The sequence below is a fragment of the Rhizopus delemar genome, genomic scaffold (genome assembly GCF_000149305.1).
Source record: "Rhizopus delemar RA 99-880 supercont3.13 genomic scaffold, whole genome shotgun sequence".
Lineage (NCBI taxonomy): Eukaryota > Fungi > Mucoromycota > Mucoromycetes > Mucorales > Rhizopodaceae > Rhizopus > Rhizopus delemar.
Genome location: NW_027137839.1, coordinates 885,033 through 910,535, shown reverse-complemented (window position 1 = coordinate 910,535; position 25,503 = coordinate 885,033). Strand labels below are relative to the sequence as shown.

At 36.9% G+C, this 25,503-nt stretch overlaps 12 protein-coding genes across 12 annotated transcripts; 5 read left to right on the top strand and 7 right to left on the bottom strand.

The window, feature by feature from the left end:
• Positions 1–490: 490 nt before the first annotated feature.
• RO3G_14214 (uncharacterized protein) lies at positions 491–1,314 on the top strand (the record flags this gene model as incomplete). The annotated part of the gene is made up of 2 exons (XM_067668798.1): positions 491–495; positions 651–1,314. The coding sequence occupies 2 exons, from the start codon at positions 491–493 to the stop codon at positions 1,312–1,314; spliced, it is 669 nt and encodes a 222-aa protein (XP_067524899.1).
• A 2,526-nt stretch (positions 1,315–3,840) lies between these two features.
• Positions 3,841–4,289, bottom strand: RO3G_14213 (uncharacterized protein; the record flags this gene model as incomplete). The annotated part of the gene is made up of 2 exons (XM_067668797.1): positions 3,841–4,152; positions 4,218–4,289. The coding sequence occupies 2 exons, from the start codon at positions 4,287–4,289 to the stop codon at positions 3,841–3,843; spliced, it is 384 nt and encodes a 127-aa protein (XP_067524898.1).
• Positions 4,290–6,248: 1,959 nt separating this feature from the next.
• On the top strand, positions 6,249–7,244 carry RO3G_14212 (uncharacterized protein; the record flags this gene model as incomplete). Its single annotated transcript, XM_067668796.1, has 1 exon — positions 6,249–7,244. One exon carries the CDS (start codon positions 6,249–6,251, stop codon positions 7,242–7,244), a length of 996 nt encoding a protein of 331 aa, XP_067524897.1.
• Positions 7,245–8,060: 816 nt separating this feature from the next.
• Positions 8,061–8,517, bottom strand: RO3G_14211 (uncharacterized protein; the record flags this gene model as incomplete). Its single annotated transcript, XM_067668795.1, has 2 exons — positions 8,061–8,432; positions 8,506–8,517. The coding sequence occupies 2 exons, from the start codon at positions 8,515–8,517 to the stop codon at positions 8,061–8,063; spliced, it is 384 nt and encodes a 127-aa protein (XP_067524896.1).
• A 1,235-nt stretch (positions 8,518–9,752) lies between these two features.
• RO3G_14210 (uncharacterized protein) lies at positions 9,753–11,030 on the bottom strand (the record flags this gene model as incomplete). The annotated part of the gene is made up of 1 exon (XM_067668794.1): positions 9,753–11,030. The coding sequence occupies one exon, from the start codon at positions 11,028–11,030 to the stop codon at positions 9,753–9,755; it is 1,278 nt and encodes a 425-aa protein (XP_067524895.1).
• Positions 11,031–12,598: 1,568 nt separating this feature from the next.
• RO3G_14209 (uncharacterized protein) lies at positions 12,599–13,594 on the bottom strand (the record flags this gene model as incomplete). The annotated part of the gene is made up of 1 exon (XM_067668793.1): positions 12,599–13,594. The coding sequence occupies one exon, from the start codon at positions 13,592–13,594 to the stop codon at positions 12,599–12,601; it is 996 nt and encodes a 331-aa protein (XP_067524894.1).
• Positions 13,595–15,683: 2,089 nt separating this feature from the next.
• On the bottom strand, positions 15,684–16,034 carry RO3G_14208 (uncharacterized protein; the record flags this gene model as incomplete). The annotated part of the gene is made up of 1 exon (XM_067668792.1): positions 15,684–16,034. The coding sequence occupies one exon, from the start codon at positions 16,032–16,034 to the stop codon at positions 15,684–15,686; it is 351 nt and encodes a 116-aa protein (XP_067524893.1).
• A 650-nt stretch (positions 16,035–16,684) lies between these two features.
• Positions 16,685–18,132, bottom strand: RO3G_14207 (uncharacterized protein; the record flags this gene model as incomplete). The annotated part of the gene is made up of 3 exons (XM_067668791.1): positions 16,685–17,197; positions 17,296–17,668; positions 17,894–18,132. 3 exons carry the CDS (start codon positions 18,130–18,132, stop codon positions 16,685–16,687), a joined length of 1,125 nt encoding a protein of 374 aa, XP_067524892.1.
• Positions 18,133–19,485: 1,353 nt separating this feature from the next.
• On the top strand, positions 19,486–20,253 carry RO3G_14206 (uncharacterized protein; the record flags this gene model as incomplete). The annotated part of the gene is made up of 1 exon (XM_067668790.1): positions 19,486–20,253. One exon carries the CDS (start codon positions 19,486–19,488, stop codon positions 20,251–20,253), a length of 768 nt encoding a protein of 255 aa, XP_067524891.1.
• Positions 20,254–21,872: 1,619 nt separating this feature from the next.
• On the top strand, positions 21,873–22,506 carry RO3G_14205 (uncharacterized protein; the record flags this gene model as incomplete). The annotated part of the gene is made up of 4 exons (XM_067668789.1): positions 21,873–21,910; positions 22,196–22,275; positions 22,362–22,433; positions 22,496–22,506. 4 exons carry the CDS (start codon positions 21,873–21,875, stop codon positions 22,504–22,506), a joined length of 201 nt encoding a protein of 66 aa, XP_067524890.1.
• An 881-nt stretch (positions 22,507–23,387) lies between these two features.
• Positions 23,388–23,905, top strand: RO3G_14204 (uncharacterized protein; the record flags this gene model as incomplete). The annotated part of the gene is made up of 3 exons (XM_067668788.1): positions 23,388–23,486; positions 23,540–23,696; positions 23,754–23,905. 3 exons carry the CDS (start codon positions 23,388–23,390, stop codon positions 23,903–23,905), a joined length of 408 nt encoding a protein of 135 aa, XP_067524889.1.
• Positions 23,906–24,026: 121 nt separating this feature from the next.
• Positions 24,027–24,938, bottom strand: RO3G_14203 (uncharacterized protein; the record flags this gene model as incomplete). The annotated part of the gene is made up of 1 exon (XM_067668787.1): positions 24,027–24,938. One exon carries the CDS (start codon positions 24,936–24,938, stop codon positions 24,027–24,029), a length of 912 nt encoding a protein of 303 aa, XP_067524888.1.
• Positions 24,939–25,503: the final 565 nt, after the last annotated feature.

Here is a 25,503-nt window from a genome sequence, read left to right as displayed (position 1 = left end):
AGTCAGTACAAATTGTCTTTTACCATTGCTAACATCTTAATCCACTGTCTTTACCTACCTCTTCATCTGGATAACCAAACCGTCAATCAAGCTTTGAACTCTCTACCACATACAACTAGCCACACTAACAAGACTATGATCTGCGGCGATTTTAATGCTAGACTGGGATCTATTGTAGGGGACCACTCAACGAACTCCAGAGGCGATCTGATCATAAGCTAAATATAAAGAAACACTATCATCCTATGGAATCAAAGGTTGGCATATGGACAATATACATTTATGGCCCATCAGGGCAGTAGCATTATTGATCTATTTATGAGTACTACTGAGCTTACTGGATCCTCCATAAGAATTCGCCAAGATCTTTCATTGGGCTAGAATCATAAATTAGTGTCTCTTTCCTTTCAAATCAATGCCAGCATTCCACAACTCCTAAGGCACCCACGGATTATCTGGAATCTAGGAAAACTCAAGAACCTCAATAATCATGAAGTATACTTGCGGCGCTTTCAGGAGTTATCCCAGCTTTTATTGCTATACCATGAAAAACATTATTATCATATTAACAATAGACATTATGCGGTTGACTATATAGAAAAGCTCAATGCTGACCTTTGTCAGGCAATATATACCTCACTATATGACAGTTGCGGGAGAGCTTCACACTCTACAGATCCATTACGCGACTTCTGGACTGGCAAATTGCAAGAAGCTTACGACTACCGAGAACTCTGCTACAGGAAATGGAGAAAAGCATATGGACTCAACAAGCTCCATTATTGGCTAAAGCACCAAGAGGCTAGAGCTACTCTTCGTCGACTGATCACCCAACGTCGTCAAGGAACTTGGACCAATTTCTGTAAACAAATGGCATCTGAAGAATATACCAAGGCAATATCTAAGATTAGCTGTATTCGCAAGAACCGAACTTTGAAACCCACTTTCTCCACTCCAGAGAGCCCCCAACATGCAGCTGATATAATGGCTTCCTATTTGGAGGCTACTTTCTCAGGTGATCTTCTTAAAAATGTCCAACGTTATGAAATAGATACCCATATTTTACCTTTTGAAATAGATTTCCCGTTCACAAGTGACGATATTTACCTCACTATCAGTTCCCTACCAGTCAAGAAAGCACCTGGGATCGATCGCCTGCGAAATGAAATGCTCCCAACCAATATCTCATCTGCTAGCACCTATTCTCTTTCACCTCTTCCATATGTGCTGGGCTTGGTCATATGTCCCACAGACATGGCACATTGCCCAGGTGATACCCATATACAAGAAAGGCTCACCATCAGATCTAGGTAATTACTGGCCAATTAGTCTGACCACAATCTTTAAAAAGATCTTGGAACGCTGCATCCAGTATATTCTACAAACCGACGGGCCACTCCTTGATATAGCCCAAGGTGGATTTAGAGAATCCCGTAGCGCATTAGATCAGGCTTTGTGCCTCACAGAGATTAGTCACTTACTACGTACACACTACCATGTCAAGCCTGTCTTAGCATTTCTTGACATCAAGTCCGCATATGACACAGTCAATTGCAGTTTCATATGGGGCACCCTGAGCCGTTATGTCTCATCTCCCATGCTCAGCCTATTACGTTGCCTTTTTGACGATGTGCAAATCGAAATCCTTCTCTCTAATACGACCTCTCGTCGTTTTAACCCGAAAACAGGCGTGCTCCAAGGCTCTATCCTCTCACCGTATCTCTATTCCGTCTATATAAACCAGCTTCCAGCCCATTTACGACCCCAGGCCATTACCACGGACATGTCACCATTAGAAACGATACCGCTCCTGAACTGCTTACTCTATGCAGATGACGTGGTGCTAATAGCTGAACGTACGACTATGACTGCCCTGCTACGTAAGTATGAAGAGAATAGTCTACAAATGGGGTACCAATGGAACCCCTCCAAATGTGTCATATTGGACAATCAGCTGGAGCCAATACCATATACCATTTATAACCAAGCCCTGCCACAAATAATCTCTTATGCTTATTTAGGTGTAACATTTAAACTAGGGGGTTATCTAGACCCAGACGAACTGATTAGACGCAACTCCTCTAATCCATTAGCCACGATGAACGTACTGAAGTCAATTGGCATTAATCCCTCTGGCTTCTCTAGACTCCTTTCAACCAGATTTTACGCTCATATAGTTCGAACACAGCTTGGATATGGCTTAACAATCAATCGCTTCACTAATACCTAGCTAAAATCCATTGAAGATGTGCAAGATACGTGCATCCGTGAGATCTATGGTGCCCGTGGAAAAACCTCCACCAAAGTGATGCTTCACCTAGCTAAACTTTCCCTTATGGCAGATCGGGTTCACATTTTACAAGCACAGTTCCTTTACAGATCCTTACACTTACCTGAAGACGCACTGTTATGTCAACTATTATCACACACTCGACATATTCGTGGACACCAATGGTCCCTCCTTTTCAAGACCCCTCTCTGGCAAAGCTTACCTTATACAGGAGAGGAATTGGATAAGCATACGTTCAAAACAGCCAAAAAACGCTTCCTGTAACAATCTCTAGAAAAGCGCCAACAAAGTGGGCATTACAAACTTCTTTCAAGTTGCCATAGATCCGTATCTTTGGACTCTACCTTATGGCTGCCCATGTCCTATGCAGAACGTAGTGGATGTATACGGTGGAGGCTAGGTTGGTTACCCTAGTGGAAAGCCGTATCCGTGCCCCAAACACCCTACGCTCAAGTTCACACGCAAACACGCCATTACTTGCCTCAATATGCACCAACGCCTCTATATGCCTAAAACCATTACCGATCCTCTGTCGTTCCTTCTGAATATGCTTCCATCTCGCCCCTCAGTATCCTCAAATCTAGCGCTCTCCTGGTCCCAATGCTGGCCAGTTATATGCTCAATATTACATGAACTGGATCAAATTCAACATGTCACAGTTATCCCCATTACTCACCCACATGGTTAGAAGCTCCTCGAATGGCTTATACAGTTCCTTTAACTCCATCTTTTATGACTCAACACATTTCTTCTTCCTTTACCTTTTTTACCCTTTATCCCAGAGGGATTTTTTTTTCATAGCATCGACATCCTAACGGATTGACCTGGTCCGGGCGGACACTTGTTTGCTTTATTTTTTTTAGCGCTCAATTAGACTTTTAATAAAATATAACATTTAGACAAAATATAATTGTCGAAAGACAAGATTTAATTTGTCGGTTAATGCAAAAACAAATTGTCGGTCAAATATGAATAAAATATAATAAGAGGAAAAGATACTGCCAGGTTTAATTTATAGCACTTAACCAAGCTTTAATTAATAGAATCATATAGTGTTTTGGTTCTCGTAGCATTTCAGTTGATTTATAGTTAAAATTAGTAAATATTTATTCAATGAAAAGCTTGGGTTTGTAATTTCTGTTAAGACATTTCAACCCAATCGAGAAAGGTGAATAAAAAGACTTAAACAGTAACTTATGTTAATTATTGCAAAAAACAGTATAATAAACTTAAATACAAATTGTTTAAGCATAAAATATAAAAACAAGGACATATGATAGCTTGAAAATGAATAATTTGGATAATTTTATACGTTGTTTTTATGGATGTTTATACAACTGTCGCAATGGAGAAATATCATAACGTATCTTTCCAATATTGTTTAATGCTTTACCATAAATATACACATATTATCGATAATATAAGTGAGCGTATCAGATGGGGTAGATTATTTTTGTAATGTAAATTTAATAACAAACAAAAAATTTATTTCACTTTTAACGATAAGCATATAACAATTGGCTAGAGGACTTAAGACAATAAAAAAAGTATTAAATGTCCTTTAGTATTCTCAACTTTTTGCGTAATGCTTCAATCTCCTGTAATTTTCTTTTAATTTGACTTTTAATTTTTATTTTGGCCATTTTGATGTCCTCATTCCAGTCGTCAACATTTTCTAGACTTGTGACTGGTAAGTTGTCACCAGCACTGGCAGTAGTAAAGGCGACAGGTGCATCAGCGCGGCTGTTGCTTGGACCGGCAGTAGGTGTTATATTGTTGCTAATCTTGGCATTAAGGACGATAGAGCAACGGCACATCGATGTTGAGGATGAACTTATTCGCGGCTGTACCTGAAAAGAGCACTAATAAAAATATTAAGTGTACTCATTAATTTTAATTCATTTCATAGTAAATAATAAAATCTTACATAAGTTATAGGGTTGTTGTTCAATAAGCTTGGGTTTACTGTTATCTCTTCGAGTCTTTTGCATATAAGCATTTTTTGAGTACAATAAACATAATAAAAATTCGAGGCTTTATGCTCAGATTCAAAGTGAATGAGTGCGAATCTGTCATTAAAAGTTAAATTTCAGTCAAATTTTATGCAATTTTGCTTCTTACTTATTTTGCTCCTGTTTAATAATATGAATTGGCTTGACAATTGAACATTCGCTCAGAATTTTTTTTAACTGCTCAGTTTCCATATCTTTTATGCAATCACCCGAAAGTTGAACATGGCAATTTCTGTTACTACAAGTCAAACACATGAAGAAAAAATGTTTTTATAGAAAATCAAGAATTGATGCAGCTTTTTGAATGTAAGTACGAATAAGTGATGGCGTCATTAAATTAAATTTTTTTAAAAAACTCTTGCCGTGACCAAGCATTTTTTCTTTATTTTGATCATCTTTCGTGGATGGCATTAGGTCTACTTTCGTGGTAGGCATTTTCTTTCTTTTGGTCATCTTTCGTGGATGACATTTTTCTTTCTTTTGGTCATCTTTCGTGGGTGGCATTTTTCTTTCTTTTGGTCATCTTTCGTGGATGACATTAGGTCTACTTTCGTGGTAGGCATTTTGGATATGGATTGCTAATCACCTCCTCGTGGTCATATCTGGACAACTACTATTTCTATGGAAGTAGTAGGCTAAGTATTAGCATTCTGATTAGTTTAATGCTTTTTTTTCTAAATAAATTAAAGTTTACTGTTTATCATTAGTGTCACAAAGACATATAATAGCTTAAAAATGAATGATTTGGATAATTTTATACATTTTTTTTTATGGATGCTTACATGAATGTGGCAACGGAAAAAATCATAATGTGTCTTTCCAGTACTTTTTAATGTTTAGCCATACATGAAATAGGAAAACTCAAAGGTGCTGAATTTCAAAAAAGCTTTATTTTTACAGCAACATCCATATTTAATAAGCATAACTTCAAATTATTTCAGACATCAAGAATAAGTGTAGGAAAAAATAAATAGGAATTTTAAAACACTATATGGTTCTATTAATTAAAGCTTGGTTAAGTGCTGTAATTTTTATTGCTTTAATGGCTTGGGATTTGAATAAGCTTTTTAGATTGGTAATAAAGTTGATAAGAAGATTTGATAAGAGCTTTAAAGGTAGATTCGTTGTTAATAGTGACCACCAGATCTTGTTAAGTTGATCAGACTTGTTTTATAATCAGGTAGCTTGATAAGAGTATTAAAAGGTTTTACAATGAAGATAATTTGCTTCAAGTGACTTGTCTTGCTTGTGTTTTAAGAGTGTTATACCAAAAGATTCAGAGATAAAGAGACTTGATTTATTGGTTATTTATATAAGAAATATCACAAAAAGAAGTTAAGAAAAGTGAAGAGAACTTAAAAAAGTCATAAAAAGGCTGTCCTTTTTATATTCAAAAATATAAAGTTTAAGGAAAGGATTCCTCAATCAGAAATCAAATCCAAAAGAAGAAATAAAGTTGAAATAAAAAATAAAGTTCGAATGAACTTTAAGGTTACAGCATAACCATGACCGTGGCTTGACTTGACCTTATTGTTACTACACTATGTCGACCGACATCAATATCGCTGGGCATTAAAATTTGCTCTTGTGATCATCATTGTTCTCCAGATCCAAAACTTCATCATTTGTACTATAACAATATACACAGATAAATACAGTCCAGCTGGTGGATATTGTCGGTTACAAAAAAGCAGTTGTCGGTCACAAAAATGAAACTGGATATCGTACCTAATTCAATCCTTGTTCTTCATGGTTCTTTCGCTCAACAGTGCTAAGCCACCTGATAAAGGTGACCCACCAACTACCAATGCTCATCCACCAGCGAGCCCCACATCAGTTCCAAAAAAAAAACAACTGTGGTGTTATATTCTAAAGCACACCAACGTCCTGCTAAATCTCGCGAAAGCTTGATACACAGCAATGCCAACTTGACCACTTCATCTGTAATGAGTCCAGATCTTGCGGATTCCAATACACCACCACCTTTAATAATTGAGACAGTCTATTGGGGTGCATCTCAAACACCCAGTAGCATCTTTTTTGACATTTCTTCTCGTAAAGAAGTAGACCGAGCAAGCTATAAATTAGCATTCTACCAGTTCCAAGATTATATTGAGCTAGTTGTTCATAAGTCAGGCTCCAACCGCTACTTGGAAGTAAACTTTGATAAGGATGAGTTTCGTACAGCCGCTTGTACTCATGGCCTTCACTTCGATGATGGGCGAGTTATCATACGCCCTACACTTTGTAGACCGGGCTCGATCATTCGACGAGTCACATTGCAACGTCTACCCTGGTTACGTCCACATAATTTGCAGGAAGGTTTAAGACGCACCTTGTCCAACTATGGCTCTATTCGAGATGTTGGAATTGTCACCGATTCTGAAACTGGTGCTTTCCTTGGATCAGGTTACGCCGTGCTAGATTGCTCACCTGATCCCTCTCAACCTAACCCTTTCCTGGATTTGACCCACGTTATCCCCTGGGTTGACCCAGAAACAACATCAGCCGAAGAAAATTCTATTTTTACTCGTGCTTACTGGAAGGAAATGCCTACTTATTGTAAATATTGCCATGAACTTGGACATAGTGCTTCCAATTGTAAGCAAGCTCCAAGTAACAAGAGAGTTTGTTACTACTGTTTTAAACCTGGACATATCCGCGTTCAATGTCCCGATAAGATTTCGCCTGCCAAAAGACTTCGAGGCTCGACTAAGAAGAAACCCACCATCGATCTTACGGAACATAATCTCAATAACTCATCCACATCGGATAAGATTTCAGAACAATCAGTTCAAGCTAACGATCAGCCTGTTCTCGGGCCACTTAACCTTGATGAAAATGATGTTTCCCTACAAAATACTCATACCATCACGGTGGACATGAATGTAAATACAGATGATTTGACCGAATTACAGAATTCTAATGATTCATCGGAATAATTGGTCGTGGATATGGGCGACATTACTCCTTTGCCCGACAGTCAGCCCGAACTAAAATCAACAGACTCACCTGCAGCAGAATTTGATATCACTATGGATGACAGTGTCTTTCTTGATGATGACGACACAACCCATTCTACTTGGGCAACATCCAATGTAGATATCAGCGCCTTGAATACGGTTGGGGAATTATCCCAAGTTCAAATAACAACAGTACCGGCTATATAAAAACGGTTGAAGAAAACAAAGACTCCAGCTATTGGAGTAAGGAAGAGTGAACGCTTAAAGCGGCCTCCTGTCATACTAGATTTATAATTTTATGATTAATAATAATAATCATCGCAAGGCTTTATCGTTACTCTCTTTGAATGGCAATGGTTTTTTCAAGGTTAGTAACCCATCTTCACGACATCATCTTATACGGTACATTCGTTCAAAATCACCTACTTTTGTTGCTCTTCAAGAGATCGATCAAAGTAGTGATTCATTTCAACATCAAAACATTTTACACCAGCAGTTTTGTTGTCAACAATCCCTGTGGACTGAATACTGCGGCCTCCTCTGCTTCGATCCTCAGTTCACTCTATCTCGAATTCCTCTTTCTGAGGATTCACGTTGTATTCTTGCAAAAGTAACGTGCCACCAAGCTTAAATCTGAAAATTTTTAATTTTGTTTCAATTTTTTTTAGACATCTCATGGCATTCAGTGTAGACATTGCTCATTTCCTGAAATTAGAGGGACTTAATGACTTTTTTTTTTTTTTTTTTTTTTTTTTAAAAAAAAAAAAGCCTAGTTTTAATGATATTTATTGTTAACTATACCAAATCTGAAGGCACTCTGACTTTTCTGTGAGACAAATACTTTTTCTCTACAAATTTTTTCACCTCTTGAACAACTTCTCTGCCATCAGTACATCGACTATAAGCTTCAATAAAGTTCATTGATCTCCTAAAATACCTACGTATATGTGCTAGATCGCCGGCTTTATCCAAAAAGGAATCGGTATTTTCCTCAAGAGACTTAAAGGAGTAATCGCATTTTAAGCGAGCTTCTCTTTTTGCTGCACCCCAGTACATTTCGATCCAATTGCATTCGCAATGGTATTTGGGATACAGCTCAAAAACGTGGACAGAGTTTATGATCACCTCCTCCAAAACAGACTTTTGATTTTTAAAATCAGGGCAATTCTTTAAAAAATGGAGAGCGCAGCAAATTGGATTAACTCGATCTGGAGCCCACAGTGCACCTTTCATTTCTTACCTTCCAGATCATGTCCAATCCATAGACTTCTTTCCTCCAAAGTTGTACTTATTCCCTTGAAATATCGTACTTTTGTTGTTTTCAAGTTGATCTCTTAAATGAGGGGCAAATTGATTCGTCTCATTCCTATGTTTTTTAAGATAAGCTCGTTTTCTAGCATTAAGTGGAGGTATAGTTTTAGAGTATAAATAAGGGAGAAGAGGCATCTATGTTATAGTACGAGCTCTTTCATATTGATTACGTGATATGTGGCTGTTATTTTTCTCTGTCCTGCACCATACGGTATAACAAAGAGTTTGTTTCAAAATATGTCTTCCCTTAAGGACTGCCAGCTAAAATTTTGAAATACCGCATGTTTTCAAATGATATAAAAAGAAAATATTATTAATAAAAATAGCAATCTAATCCATAAGAAATGTTCAGAAATGTTTATATAATAATTATTATGGCTTTGTTTTATTGTTGGATTATTTGTGGAAAAGTTTATAGCTTTTGAAAATTGTCAAAAAAATTTCAGATTTAAGCTTGGTGGCACGTTAAGCACAGGCGCGCGAAAAAAGGTAAGAGAATAACATCACCCGATTGTATCCAACGTAAAATCTTTAGAATCCGATAGCGACCAATAGGAAGGGAGTCGAAAGATCGAGGAGACAAGCATAGAAGCCCATTATTATAAAAGAAAGCATCTTGAACAAGAAGAGAGTCAAAAGTATTTTGTACTTTAGTATGAATTTGTGTGGACCACGAAACCACCGCAGACAAAGGCAAAGATAAGCAAAATATCGGCGATAAATGAGGGGCTTGGTCCAGAGGGATGTTCAGTTTGTCCAAAATTAAAGCTTTTCCAAATAAAGAGTCAAAAGCACGATAAAGGATAGAACAGATGCCTGGTCGACGTGAGTGGAGGAAACCTCGACGCAATGCCGGGAAGATGAACGGGAATCGTTGATCAAGGATTGGTACAGTAGATAGGCTAATAATGTGGGCCCCAAGCCATTGAGACACTATCGATGAGGGCCTTGCTTCCTGTATAAGAGGTGTAAGCCATCTAAATTGCAGAGCCAGTTGTTGCACAGACGGGTTGAGAACGCCCAGACCCCCTTTTTGAAGTGGCAATTGAAGTACATCAAAAGCGATAGAGGGAAAGATTCGAAACTTAAGGAAGTCCTTGGAGATTTGGCTAATCTTACCAAGGATGCGCTATGGTATCCACGTAACTCGTATTATGTGCCAAAGCGCCGACAATATTAGAGTATTAAGAACCGTTGCACGGCCTTGCACCGACAGTTGACGTTGTTTATGAATATCACAAGCGCGACTAATTGTTTGAACAAGGCGTTCTTGAAAAAAATTCCTTGAGAAGCTGAGAATATCAAGGGATAATCTAGATGTGTCAAAGGAACAGGATCATTTCGGTCGTGCCATTTCGAGATACCGTAAGATTGTAGTGCAGGCAACCAATGAGGGTGTGGGCGACCAGAGACAGAGAAGGCTACCGTCTCATCATAATTCATTTTGGCGTTAGAAGCACGATTATAGCAACTGATAAGTTGTTGTACTTCAGCTAAATCATGGACATCTTTTAGAAAAATTAACAGATCGTCAGCATAAGCTAGGACGCTTAAAAGAGGCAGCGTAAATGAATCGAGATACGGACGAGAAATATTTGGTGGGAGGAAACCTTGAATTCGATCAGATTGAATGATGGATTTAATTAGAGGTTCCATAACTAAATTAAATAATAATGGACTAATGGGATCGCCTTGCCGCAAACCACGACCAAGAGGAACCGGTTGAGTAAGATAGTCATTCACATTGACTTTCATAGAAGTACCAAAAAAGAGACTAGAGATCGAGTCAATAAAGCCCATTGGGAATCCGAAGCGTGTTAAAAAGGCTCGAAGGTAGGTAGGATGGACTCGATCATAGGCTTTCTCCTGATCGCATAGCAAACCGACCTCACCCGATTGACATGCTGATGCTTGTTCGCATGCAATTTGAGCCAAAGCACCGTTGTCAGCAATAAACCTTTCCTTCATAAACCCACTCTGATTAGGAGATATCAGAGGAGAGATGATGGAAGCAAGCCGAGTATTGAGCAGGCGAGTGAAGATTTTGGCATCACAGTTAATCAATGTAATTGGACGCCAGTTTTTCAGTGAAGTAAGATTTCCTTTTTTTGACAATAGACAAACGCTAGTTTCTAACCAAGAAGGCGGGAAGAGGCTCTTGGATAAGACATCATTAAACACTCGAACGATGAGTTCAGTGTACTGGGGTTGTTGAAAAAGCAAGTTCAAAAACGCATATGACAGCCCGTCAGAGTCAGGACTACTGGACTTGGGGGCTCGAGATCCTTGCGCAACAATTTCATCAATACCAAAAGGAGACATTAGGAAATTGGCATCAGATTCATCGAGACTACAGGCATCTGGAATATGAGAGACCATTCGTTCCACTGAGTCTAGGCATATAGGTTCGGTCGCATAGAGATTGGCGTAAAAGTGTTGTGTTACTTCCAACATTTGCTCCTGATTAGAGCAGATGTCGCCCGTGGCGAGATTTCGCAGCATTGGGACTGATCGTTGGGCTTGTCGAGCTGATGCAGATTTCTTGAGGTATCCGGCATCAGTTTCCCCCCGTTCCCTTCAAGTACGTTCAGCTTTCAAAATAGCGATTTTAACTGTTTCCTCCTGAAGGGTTTGAATTTGGCGTTCAGCTCAACGCAAATGAATTGACAGGATAGACGTGGGTATCGCTTGTCGTAATAAACGTTGACGTTTACGTTGTAGTGCAATCAGTTGTTGTTTTCTCCAGTCCACACGTTGGCGACTATAACCTTTAACAAACTTCTTGATCCGCGCTTTGATAATATCCCATAATTCTTGGGGTGACATCGATGAAAAGTGTTTCATGATCATAAATGTTTTTTTAAATGCGATCAAATTGTCTCATGAAATCCTTATTAGCGGCATAAATTGGATTAGCGCGCCAAAGCCCAGGTCCTGTAGTAGTGGATAGATCCGTGTGAAACGTTAACCCAAGAAGTGCATGATCAGTCCATTGAGGGCTGAGAAATTCGACCTCAGCATCGACATAGTGAACGGATAAATCTAGCGATATGTATAGATAATCTATAGCCGAGCGAGTTGTATCTCCACGTTGAAATGTAGGTGTATCTAGCCCACGTAGTTCATATATCACATTTCGAAAATGACATTGTAAAAAATGAAGCCAATGTTGTGGATGTCGCGTCGTTCGAGATGCCGAAGAAGATGGAAGCGCATAGTTAAAATCCCCTGCTATAATCATACGATCAACGCAGGAAGGTGTGTCGTAAGGTGATGGCTGTCGAAAAGTTAAAATAGTATCAAAAAATTCTGCGCGTGCTTTGGAAGACGACGCAGGAGCATAGATAACAAGGATATGAAATGGATCCATAGAGCCTTCAATGTAAGTTACTTTTGCAAGAATACAACGTGAATCCTCAGAAAGAGGAATTCGAGATAGAGTGAACTGAGGATCGAAGCAGAGGAGGCCGCAGTATTCAGTCCACAGGGATTGTTGACAACAAAACTGCTGGTGTAAAATGTTTTGATGTTGAAATGAATCACTACTTTGATCGATCTCTTGAAGAGCAACAAAAGTAGGTGATTTTGAACGAATGTACCGTATAAGATGATGTCGTGAAGATGGGTTACTAACCTTGAAAAAACCATTGCCATTCAAAGAGAGTAACGATAAAGCCTTGCGATGATTATTATTATTAATCATAAAATTATAAATCTAGTATGACAGGAGGCCGCTTTAAGCGTTCACTCTTCCTTACTCCAATAGCTGGAGTCTTTGTTTTCTTCAACCGTTTTTATATAGCCGGTACTGTTGTTATTTGAACTTGGGATAATTCCCCAACCGTATTCAAGGCGCTGATATCTACATTGGATGTTGCCCAAGTAGAATGGGTTGTGTCGTCATCATCAAGAAAGACACTGTCATCCATAGTGATATCAAATTCTGCTGCAGGTGAGTCTGTTGATTTTAGTTCGGGCTGACTGTCGGGCAAAGGAGTAATGTCGCCCATATCCACGACCAATTATTCCGATGAATCATTAGAATTCTGTAATTCGGTCAAATCATCTGTATTTACATTCATGTCCACCGTGATGGTATGAGTATTTTGTAGGGAAACATCATTTTCATCAAGGTTAAGTGGCCCGAGAACAGGCTGATCGTTAGCTTGAACTGATTGTTCTGAAATCTTATCCGATGTGGATGAGTTATTGAGATTATGTTCCGTAAGATCGATGGTGGGTTTCTTCTTAGTCGAGCCTCGAAGTCTTTTGGCAGGCGAAATCTTATCGGGACATTGAACGCGGATATGTCCAGGTTTAAAACAGTAGTAACAAACTCTCTTGTTACTTGGAGCTTGCTTACAATTGGAAGCACTATGTCCAAGTTCATGGCAATATTTACAATAAGTAGGCATTTCCTTCCAGTAAGCACGAGTAAAAATAGAATTTTCTTCGGCTGATGTTGTTTCTGGGTCAACCCAGGGGATAACGTGGGTCAAATCCAGGAAAGGGTTAGGTTGAGAGGGATCAGGTGAGCAATCTAGCACGGCGTAACCTGATCCAAGGAAAGCACCAGTTTCAGAATCGGTGACAATTCCAACATCTCGAATAGAGCCATAGTTGGACAAGGTGCGTCTTAAACCTTCCTGCAAATTATGTGGACGTAACCAGGGTAGACGTTGCAATGTGACTCGTCGAATGATCGAGCCCGGTCTACAAAGTGTAGGGCGTATGATAACTCGCCCATCATCGAAGTGAAGGCCATGAGTACAAGCGGCTGTACGAAACTCATCCTTATCAAAGTTTACTTCCAAGTAGCGGTTGGAGCCTGACTTATGAACAACTAGCTCAATATAATCTTGGAACTGGTAGAATGCTAATTTATAGCTTGCTCGGTCTACTTCTTTACGAGAAGAAATGTCAAAAAAGATGCTACTGGGTGTTTGAGATGCACCCCAATAGACTGTCTCAATTATTAAAGGTGGTGGTGTATTGGAATCCGCAAGATCTGGACTCATTACAGATGAAGTGGTCAAGTTGGCATTGCTGTGTATCAAGCTTTCGCGAGATTTAGCAGGACGTTGGTGTGCTTTAGAATATAACACCACAGTTGTTTTTTTTTTGGAACTGATGTGGGGCTCGCTGGTGGATGAGCATTGGTAGTTGGTGGGTCACCTTTATCAGGTGGCTTAGCACTGTTGAGCGAAAGAACCATGAAGAACAAGGATTGAATTAGGTACGATATCCAGTTTCATTTTTGTGACCGACAACTGCTTTTTTGTAACCGACAATATCCACCAGCTGGACTGTATTTATCTGTGTATATTGTTATAGTACAAATGATGAAGTTTTGGATCTGGAGAACAATGATGATCACAAGAGCAAATTTTAATGCCCAGCGATATTGATGTCGGTCGACATAGTGTAGTAACAATAAGGTCAAGTCAAGCCACGGTCATGGTTATGCTGTAACCTTAAAGTTCATTCGAACTTTATTTTTTATTTCAACTTTATTTCTTCTTTTGGATTTGATTTCTGATTGAGGAATCCTTTCCTTAAACTTTATATTTTTGAATATAAAAAGGACAGCCTTTTTATGACTTTTTTAAGTTCTCTTCACTTTTCTTAACTTCTTTTTGTGATATTTCTTATATAAATAACCAATAAATCAAGTCTCTTTATCTCTGAATCTTTTGGTATAACACTCTTAAAACACAAGCAAGACAAGTCACTTGAAGCAAATTATCTTCATTGTAAAACCTTTTAATACTCTTATCAAGCTACCTGATTATAAAACAAGTCTGATCAACTTAACAAGATCTGGTGGTCACTATTAACAACGAATCTACCTTTAAAGCTCTTATCAAATCTTCTTATCAACTTTATTACCAATCTAAAAAGCTTATTCAAATCCCAAGCCATTAAAGCAATAAAAATTACAGCACTTAACCAAGCTTTAATTAATAGAACCATATAGTGTTTTAAAATTCCTATTTATTTTTTCCTACACTTATTCTTGATGTCTGAAATAATTTGAAGTTATGCTTATTAAATATGGATGTTGCTGTAAAAATAAAGCTTTTTTGAAATTCAGCACCTTTGAGTTTTCCTATTTCATGTATGGCTAAACATTAAAAAGTACTGGAAAGACACATTATGATTTTTTCCGTTGCCACATTCATGTAAGCATCCATAAAAAAAAATGTATAAAATTATCCAAATCATTCATTTTTAAGCTATTATATGTCTTTGTGACACTAATGATAAACAGTAAACTTTAATTTATTTAGAAAAAAAAGCATTAAACTAATCAGAATGCTAATACTTAGCCTACTACTTCCATAGAAATAGTAGTTGTCCAGATATGACCACGAGGAGGTGATTAGCAATCCATATCCAAAATGCCTACCACGAAAGTAGACCTAATGTCATCCACGAAAGATGACCAAAAGAAAGAAAAATGCCACCCACGAAAGATGACCAAAAGAAAGAAAAATGTCATCCACGAAAGATGACCAAAAGAAAGAAAATGCCTACCACGAAAGTAGACCTAATGCCATCCACGAAAGATGATCAAAAGAAAGAAAAAATGCTTGGTCACAACAAGAATTTGCATTCCCTTATATTGGCCCCTCAAATGACGGCAGCAAAAAAATAAAAAAAGTCACATATGCCCAGAATAACTGTATTTCCACTTCAATTTCGACCAAACCGGCAACTAAATTACGACCAAAATTGACGTCTCATTTCGACCAAATGAACTTGTTTATTTCGTCCATTTGTGTACCTTTATTTCGACTAAATTAGAAAGAATTTTTCGACTAAAAATAAAAATAAGTTCGACCAAGCTGCAATCGTACGGTTGCCGGAATGAAGACGAAAGATGTGGTATTAGCTCTCTGAGCCGCGCTTTTTTATTCGTAGTTTTAACTTTTTAAACAATAAAATACAAAACTTTTTATAAATCACTGTTCTTCATAACTTTCTTGCCGTGTGTTTGAAATTTTTTCTGTTTGTTTAGTGGTTGAAAGATGTGTATAATTCCTTAGTACATGTATACGTATGTATGTATTTTTTTTTTTTTTTTTTTGTGGTGGGTTAAATTGTCTAAATAAATTTTCTATACCAAGGTGTGGGTTGTACCACATCTTTCGTCTTCATTCCGGCAACCGTACGATTGTATGTCGTACCTAATCCAACCTTGGTTGCCTCCATGTCGACTCCAGATGTGGTATTGTTTTCAGAATCAGAAAAAATTGAGTTGGTGATATCTCTACTATTGTGTATCTGATGAGCTGGTTTATAATAAAATTGTTCAAATGTGTCGGCCGACAGACTCCAATGTGCATGTTTTTTGACATCGTCAATTTTATGACCCATCTGTACGGCCTTTGTGCTGGAAGCTGATCTAATAGAGTGTGGACCAAATACTGTTGTATCGATACCTGCTGCTTGCATGATTTGTTTGAGAATATTTGCTATTGTTGTCGGTTGTATTGATCGTACTTGCTCTGGATTTCCCAAGTAAGCTAAGGAAGCTGTATGCTCTACAGGCAGTGTTTTTCTCAAGTCCCTGGATTTTTCTAGGAACTGATATAGCGTGAAAACTGGACACATGTTCTTTTCCTGCAAAGTCCCCAAAATGGAGTGTTTTACATGTGATTCTTTTGGAGCTCGTATATACAAGGCAGCTCCAATGATATCTCCATCATTTGTCCGTTTGAAGTGCATATCTCGATGTTGTAACGTGCCAATATCCGATCTTGGTCTCCACATTGTTGCAATACATAAGAGAACAATCGTTTTTTGTTGAAGTTGTTCAATGGTAAGCCAATCTTTGTTAAGATAGTTATTTTTTATGTGATCAATCAGAATATTTAAGTCCCAGGTTTCTATTTGATGTTCCTTTGGTATCCTTATTGTCATTTTCATCTTAGCTTGGAAGAAGTCGTGGATAAATGGATTGCTTGCGATTGGAGGTTGATCTGGATGTATTTGGCGAAATACTGATGCTATTGCTGCTCTATATACCTTCAATTGTTGTATTGACATGTGTTGAAATGAGACAAAGAATTCTACCAGGCTCTTGATGTTGTAAACTAAAGGATCTATTGGAGGTATTTGAGAATTACACCATCTTTCCCAGCGTTGCCAACCCAAGTTGTAAGCTTGCGTTGTCCTTTTTGTATAGCCTCCAGGCGGCTAGAGACCACTTCTTGCTTAGTTTCATTACTATTGGTGGTCCCTTCATCATCTGTAGTACCATTGGGTACCAGTATTGAGCCGTCCATAGTGGTGTTACCAGTACTGCTTCTCGTGTTTCCTGTTTCTTGAAGTGATGCAATACCTTGGGTATTAATTTCCAAGGTGGGTTTAGATATAGACCTTTCAAAGGCCAGGTCTGACTGAATGCATTTGTCGCCGCTGCCTCCGGATCCGGCATCCAACTCCAAAATGTTTTCACTTGCCTGTTTTGTCTCGTCGCAAATGCATCTATTGAACGAGGACCCCATTTGGCTACAATTTTTTTGAACCATCTCTTTGGTAGTTTCCATTCGTAAAGCGGAATTTGACGTCGACTCAATTGGTCTGCTTGTATATTCTTGATTCCCTGAATATGACTGTATATTACTGTCAAATTGAACATGTTCGTGATATCTTGTATCTGAAGTGCAAGTGATTGAAGCAGGTATGATGCTGTCCCTCCTGCTTTCGTTACATATTTCAATGCTGTTTTGTTGTCTGAGAATATGTGAATTGTGGAATTTTTTGCGTTTCTTGCGTGCAGCTTCAAAGCAAAATAAATTGTTTGAAGTTCTCTCACGTTGATGGAAGTTTCTTTTTCTTCCTCTGTCCAGAATCCCGAGGTTTCCATTACATTTGACTTCACTCCCCAGCCCGTGTTGGAGGCATCCACATGGATTGTCAGTGTGGGCGTGAGGCTTTTCGGGGGTGTCAAATGGATAGGCAGACCATTATTGATCGTCAACCATTTTTCCCACCATTGTAAGTCTTGTAGGCTGTGTGTTGACAGTACACAAGGTCCTTCCCAGTTCTTGTAGCCGTTCATCCTCAGACTCTTTGTGAGCTCTCTTTGAAGATGTCAAACATGTAAAAGAGCTTCACCTATTGCTAGGACTACAGAAGTCATTTTCCCTATTAAACTTGCTATCCAACGGCATGACTTGTTGGTTGTTGTCTTCATGGCTTGTCTGGAGCGTTGCATAATCTTGTTCATTTTTCCCTGAGGAACCTTGATTCTCATTGTTTCGGGAATGAAGATCTTGTTGGTAGTTTCTGATGCTGTCCAGTTTCACCCTTCATATAGGGGGACATCTCTTGCGTATTTTTTAATGGTTGTACGCATCTCAGATGATGGAGTTTCGTCCATTTCGGCCATGATCTGGTATGGGAGTATTGTTCTTTCTCCTCGTCCTTTCTCTTCTGTCTTAAGTCTTGCAGCGAATTGTTGGAAGAGTGTTTCCAGTTGTTCGGGTGTGAGGTTGATACTTTGCTGATCTTGTGCCACATTGTCATTGTGTTCAATGTTGTTCATATCTTGTTCCACGAATGCGCGGCTTAGAAAGTTATGAAGAACAGTGATTTATAAAAAGTTTTGTATTTTATTGTTTAAAAAGTTAAAACTACGAATAAAAAAGCGCGGCTCAGAGAGCTAATACCACATCTTTCGTCTTCATTCCGGCAACCGTACGATTGCAGCTTGGTCGAACTTATTTTTATTTTTAGTCGAAAAGTTCTTTCTAGTTTACTTGTGCTTGTGTAAGTCTTCTTATAAAATTGGTAACCCCAAAATAGATTTGAAATATTAGGATCCTTTTTAGAAGAAAGAAAGATGTCCTTTATTAAAATGTAATCTTTGTGTATATTTATATATTCTATTTTAAGGCGCTTGATCATAATTTCTTTGTCTTGAGATGCAGAATAATCTGGACTTCTTTTGGCTTGGGTTTTGGGTTGGGATCGATGATTTAAAGGTTCGCTTGCGTATTTTTTATTTGGAAGGTATATCCTATTGTTTTTCCATTGGGTTATCTCTATATTTAATTTTTGTTCCTTTGTTCATAGAAATGATACTGACACTTGTGATTATTTGGTTAATACTATTATCATTATACACATGCATTTAGCAAAGATTACCTTAAAGCTAAGAGCTATAGAAGCTTACAAAATAGAAATAAATCATAGTCTCTGATTAAGAATTGTACCAATAATAACTTAGAGTAATATAACTTTTGTAAAGACCACAAAACCCTAACTTTAAAATATAAATATTAAGTGAATCCGAATAGAGTACCTTGATAGGCTTCTTTATTCAAAATCTAGTTATGTCCTCTTTGAGCTTGCGCGGTGCCAGGGTATGTATATGTTTTTCTAATTGTAACTATTGCATTATCTTGACCTTATGTTGAAGTAAACTTGTTGATCATTCCTTTTTAGAATATATTGGGCTTGTAGAGAGATGACTTTTTGATGTTCATTATACTTCAATATAAGGACTTGAAAGAACATTATTACTGTGCCTGGATATTTAAAAATGATAGCGCGCTTCTTAAAGCGCCTTTTTTCTATTGTATTTGTTTATGGCGATTAACTTTACGTGGCGCTTAGGTAAGATATCTAGAATCTGACTCATTTGATTTATCAGTTTGCTATCTCTAACAACATTTCCCGTGTTGCGTTTCTGATCCAAAACACCCTTTTTGATCTATCTTTTACAAGTATTTCTTATTATTCAGCTTTTCTCCTTCTTTTTTTTTACTATACTATAAACGCTATCAGGTATTTCCATATCCAAGTATTTTGTAATTTGTATGCCATTTTGAAAGCTTCTCAAATCTGACATATATGCCTTGAAAAAAAAAAATCAAACTAATACATGTTTTTTAGAATGTCTCGTTTCAAAAAGAAAGCTCAAAGATTCACGTATAGTTTTGAGGAACCTCAAAAAAACATAGCACCTTCTTTCAGGGTGACCTCTACAAACAAGCGACCAACTAGTGGAGATGTCGAACCAAGACCAAGCACGAAAAGAGCACGAAAAGAAAGAAAGCAAGAAGATGATAGTTTATTACTTAATGCGTTAAAAGAAGAGCTTCAAAAAAGACTGGTTCAAAAAGTAGCAGATGTCTTGGAAAAAAATGAAAATGTAGAAGGTCTTAAAAACACGTTATTGATGGCCAAAAGACTAGAAAGAGGAATGGTTACTGAAGCTGAAAAAAGCTATGATTACCCTTCTGGTACTATTGAAAAGTATATCAAGAGAAATTCTAAGCAAAAAAAAGGCTATCAGTACTGGGTTGACCATGTCAATGAAATGTTTGATATCATCCTAAGCCAAGTCCAAGGTCAATCTGCTGTCCGCAATCTCTCTAAGTCTGCTTCTTCTGAGTTCTCTGACCTTGCTACACCTGAATCCTCTGTTCCTACGACGCCTTCTCATCTGAAAGAGATCTTTGCTTCTCATCGAAATCTAGAGCCCACTAGAGCCTTTACTGCTCATATAAACCAAATTATAAGAAAGGATTTGGAACCAGAGATAAAAGACCACTTCATCGATGTTCTCAATAATGCCCATGTTGATGTTTCAGACTACATTTCAATTATGGATTTAAGGTGTTTAATATGCTCCTTCTTCTGTGTAGTCACGGGTTTTTAACGAATGCAAATGGAGATATTTTGCTACAAGAGGCTAAGGGAGAGCTGATTAGAAATATCTTGCCATCCTCTTTTACAATAGCCTTTTGATCTACCACACTAATTATGATATAGCCGAAGTTTACTAGCCCCTATCATTTTACTTTGTTCTGTTTTTCTTTGGGAAAATAAAGCATGATTTATCTATACAAGTAAAATCTAAAAATTCATCTTGTGCCAACAGTATCAATGATGTTAACGCTGAAACTGAGAAAGGGCTGAGAAAGAAGAATACGAAGACCATATTAAAGAATAGAAAGAGATATGAGGTACACTACATAAAGCCTTTTTGTTGTTCAACATCAAACTAAAAAAAAAAGTGTGATAAATGTTCAAACCCTGAGAAGGTAAATCTTATTTCAAGTTCCTTCTAGAAAGCTATAAAAAAAGGGGCATTTCTTTGCTTCTTTGCTAATCATATAGAAGAGGCAGATGTAGTTTTGAACTTTGATGTGAGAGTTACATTTATACCTTATCCTCTTTTTGCATAAGTTGCTTCAAGAAAATGCTAAAGAACAATCAATTTTTGCATCATAACTGACCTGATAAGATAAAAAATGATACAATAGGGGTACGCGTCGTGTTCCAAGAAAAGAAGACATTTAAAAAGAGTGAATGGAAGACTTGTTTTGTTTATTCATCGTTTTTTTTTTTTTTTCCTTTCAGTTTAAAAACAACATGCGTAAAAAGAAAAAAAAAACTTATTGTCTCGCTCTCTGGTCTTCTTCTTTCGCTATTTGCTCTTTCATTTATGGACATGGTCATACTCCCGGCTTCATTAAGCCTTTCTAAACAACAGTCAATTCCATACTGTTAATAAAACTATTGCCGTTCTCTTCTGAAAAGGAAGCAGAACTAGGCTGCAATCGATGATTGCTTTACTTTTCGGAGGTAAGCACTTTTATTTTTATGTTGTTTATGTCTTGATGACTGAGACTGATACTTCATATACCCTATCAGTATGATACTTGTAGAGAATTATGTGGAAACTAGGAAGCAAAAAGGGTTTGAATGAATGGATTGGTTGGCGTGCTATTCCAAAGGCATCGAATTAAAGTTATTTCAATTCAAAAATGCAGAGGTGCTTCGTAATCAATACAAAAAGTATATCAAACAAAAAAAAATAATCAGTAAATAAAAGGGTATATATTATGAAAAGAATGGTTTTTATTTCAATTTAATTTGTGAATAGATAAAGCATCCGTATCTACTGAGTTAAGAATGAGTTTAATCCAGTAGTATTTTACTCAAGAAGAAAAAACAAAGTAATTCCAGTGCGCTGTTGACTACTTACTGTTGGGTAGAATGCGCTTTTGATATTATTTTCTTAATAAAAGCAACTCAAGAGGATAGATCTAGTTTTCTAAGTAAACATATCTACTTGAAGAAGGTTTATTCTAGGATTATTTTATTAATTGTAGTAGATATTTAATATTATCTTAAGCTAGTTTATTTATATACATCATGAAGTACTTCTTTATTATTTAATATAATAATCTTTATTGATACTATATTCTGTATTTAAGTTATTACTTATGTCTGACATTATATGCAAGGTACAACTTTTATTAGTAATCCAAAATGACTCATATCTTTGGCATCAAGGTTTATTTCAATTAGTAACTGATTTGGTCCAGCAACGATTTGTCTTCAATATAAATATCTCTGAATGCTTTAAGAAGCCTATGCTTCAATGTCCAACCAAAAGGACTCTTAAAGGATCGATATTAATGCAAACAAGGTATTAATGTAACAATCTCGATTTATAATTCTGATTATTGCCATAAATCTGATAGGCACTTCTTTTGTTAGCAACACACAGAAAATCACTCTTGATTTGAACATATTCGAGAATCTATGAAGACATTCAAATTGAATTTAGTTCTTTATGAATAAAAAGCTAGTGATGCTCGTGAACTACAAGAAAACATAAAAATTGGGTGGGAAGCGTTTGATAAGGAGATTTATTGTCAATATATTGATAGTATATACAGTGGAGTTCAAGCTGTATGAAAAGCAAAGGGAGGGTATATCATATAGTATATATTTCAAGCTTAATTTCAGTCATAGACTTATTGGGTGATGTAAACAAGATTAATTTTATAGAAAAAGTATCTCATAATGACAGCTTTCTGTTCAAAAGTAAAAGAATTTACATTTTAGGAAATGTAAATAACAATGAGGGCTATTAATTCCTAACATAGTGCTTTATTAGTATATTATTAAAATACCAATAATATTTATCTCACTATCCTAAACGAGCGTGGTATTGTATCACTAAAAGACCCGTAGAAAAAGACAAATTAAATTAATGCTTATAACAACCGTACATATTTTAATAAGTAATCTGGAATTCTTTTCAAGAAGAAATTTGGCATGTTATTTTTAAGTTAATTTCTTGAATATGAATTTTTTAGGGTTATACTAATATTGTTGATGTTAATTCTTGTTTCTCCTTGAGGATATGCTTTCAAATGTATGCTAAATCATGAATTTTGATGACAAGTGGAACGACTGAGAATGTACATCTTTCTACTTTTAATTAGCTTACATAGAAACCGATAAAATCATCTAACGTTAATCCAAAGGAGAATAAATTCTGTTTTTCTTCTAGACACATGGAAACTTGGGAAGCAACGAATCAATGCGTTGTAAGATATGATTATCGTCATTCAAGCTTGCACAGTGCTTTTAATCTTGGCTATACGTGAATAAGAGAAACTCAATTTAAATAATTTAGAGTTTACATAGTTTAATAATAAACGAAATAGTATGCTTTTGAAAAGCAACATCTGCAAAATGATGATTATGTGTTTCTAAAAGTTAGCTCTTCCCAATAAAGCAGAGAATAATAAAAGCACCGATTCATTTGATATTTTTGCTATTAATTACTTTGTTTAATGTAAAACAAAGTGCAAATGTTAATTTTTTTGTAAAAGAATTAGTTCTTACGGCAAAAGCAATGTGTACCTTCATTGCTTTTAAAGGAAAAGGGTCCATCTAGCCACCAATCAGATTGTGGTAGAACTGCATTTAATTCGCAGTAGTATTTTTTTTTTTTTTCTTTTTTCCCAAGATAAAAAAGAAAAACTGATAATGCCTATTGGCGCCATTGTAAAACAAGTAGCTACTGAATCTCTAAAGACGTCTGCGGCAAGCTCTCGGCTGCGTTTACGAAAAGCAGCTTTGACTCTAGTACGTTATCTCAGCATTTTTAAAACATCCATTTAATCTTTCCCCCCTGTTAGACACCTGCTGCCATTACTCGCTTGAAGAATTTGACCGATGGACCTACACCTAAGTATTTGAGAGTTGGTGTCAGACAAAAAGGTTGCTCTGGGAACTCGTATACTTTAGAATTTACAGATGCAAAAGGCAAATTTGACGAAATTGTTAATCAGGATGGTAAATTGCAAATAATTATTCATTTGTGTATTTTTTCTTTTTCTAATCATTAATTAGGTGTTACTGTGCTTGTTGATTCAAAAGCACTAATTACAGTATTAGGATCAGAAATGGATTTTGTTCAAGACAAACTATCAGAACATTTTGTTTTTAATAATCCAAATGTAAAGGGCACTTGCGGCTGTGGTGAATCCTTTGCAATCAATTAAAGATATTCTTTATCTTTTTGTAATATAATATTAGATTTGTAATAATAAAGATCATGAAAGCATACATGCATTCAAAAGAAAATTTTTTTATTATTAATCAAAGAGTATCATACATTATGATTTAAAAGAAGAGTACATACATCAGAAAAAAGGAAACCAAATAAAGTGACAAGTTGCTGTTTTGAATGATAAGATTAGCAGTATTAGGAGAAGCTGCGGGAGGAGCTGAACGTGTAGCTGAAAACGATGTAGTTGTACTGCTAATGCTTATAGCGGTACTAGTAGTAGATAAAATTGATGTAGATGTGAATGCTTCACTGGATGAACTAGGAAGGAAAGTAGGGCTAACAGTGGGTTCAATGCTAGGTGGGCTTGGAGGAGAAGGCGGTAAGGGAGGAGAATAAGTTGCTACGGGAACCACAGGAGCGGCCACTGGAGGCATGTTGTTTACTTCCGGCATTATTTTACCAGTATCAGGAGCTGGTTGGATAGAAGGAAACTCAGGTGGAGTAGGTAAGATGGGTGGAATGGGAGTTGCCGGTGCCATAGGTGCAACAACAGAAGCAGGAGAAACAGTATTTTGAGTGCCTGAGTCCATGGGAGGGGCATTGCCCAAAGCGTTGATTTGGGATGCGGACTTAGAAGATTGAGCAATAGAATCAGTAGTAAATTGTGTAGGCAAATCAGCAACAGGCTGAGAAGCAGGTTCAGCAGCTGGTTGAATGGTAGCAGGTTGAGCGATGAATTCAGGAACAAGTTGAGCAGTAGATTGAACAGCGGATTGCGGTTCTGACTGGAGAGCAATCAATGGGATATTTGCATTTCCATCAGCAAATATTCCCATAGCAGGCACGATACCATTTCCCTGATTTTTTACGGTGCTTTGTGCATCTGGACTAGGAAGGTGGGAGGTAATATAGTTCCATGAATCTTGAAGAACATCCTTGGGCTTAAGTTTATTGTTCTCCTGACATATTACAATGTATGTCATCCAATTAAGTATGCCGACTAATAAAATAGAAAATTGACGCATAATAAATCCGTATATAAAAACAAAACATGGTATTTTTTTGACGCTTTTATAGGTTTTTTCATTAAAGTGATTAATCACATAAACAAAGAATTAGGGGAAAACTTAAGGAACTACAGATACATGAAGCAAAATTAAATGGTATATATGATGTTATGATTACAGCGGCTGATTATTCTTGCATCTATCATCTTTGGGTGGTATTATGCTATCACAAAAAGAAAAAGATTAATAAATAAATATGATGTGATACTTTTAAGCAATATTCTTACCTTGTTATGGGGTCGCCATGTTGATCATATTCAGGTGTCACTTCCACAGTTGGTAAGTTATCACATCTATTTTTTTTTTTTTTATTATATCAGTAGTTTATGTGTTTTATGTGATAAATTACCTTAAAAAAAGTCGCACAAAAGGACTACATTCTATTCTGGTAAAATTTGCTTCGCACTGATATTGAATCATTTCATAGAGCTTGCAGCTTTCTGGAATAGTGATTTTCTGAGTCCCTTTGCGATCTACCATTGCAATGAAAAAGAGAGGAAAGAAAAAGTAAAATCAATGTTAG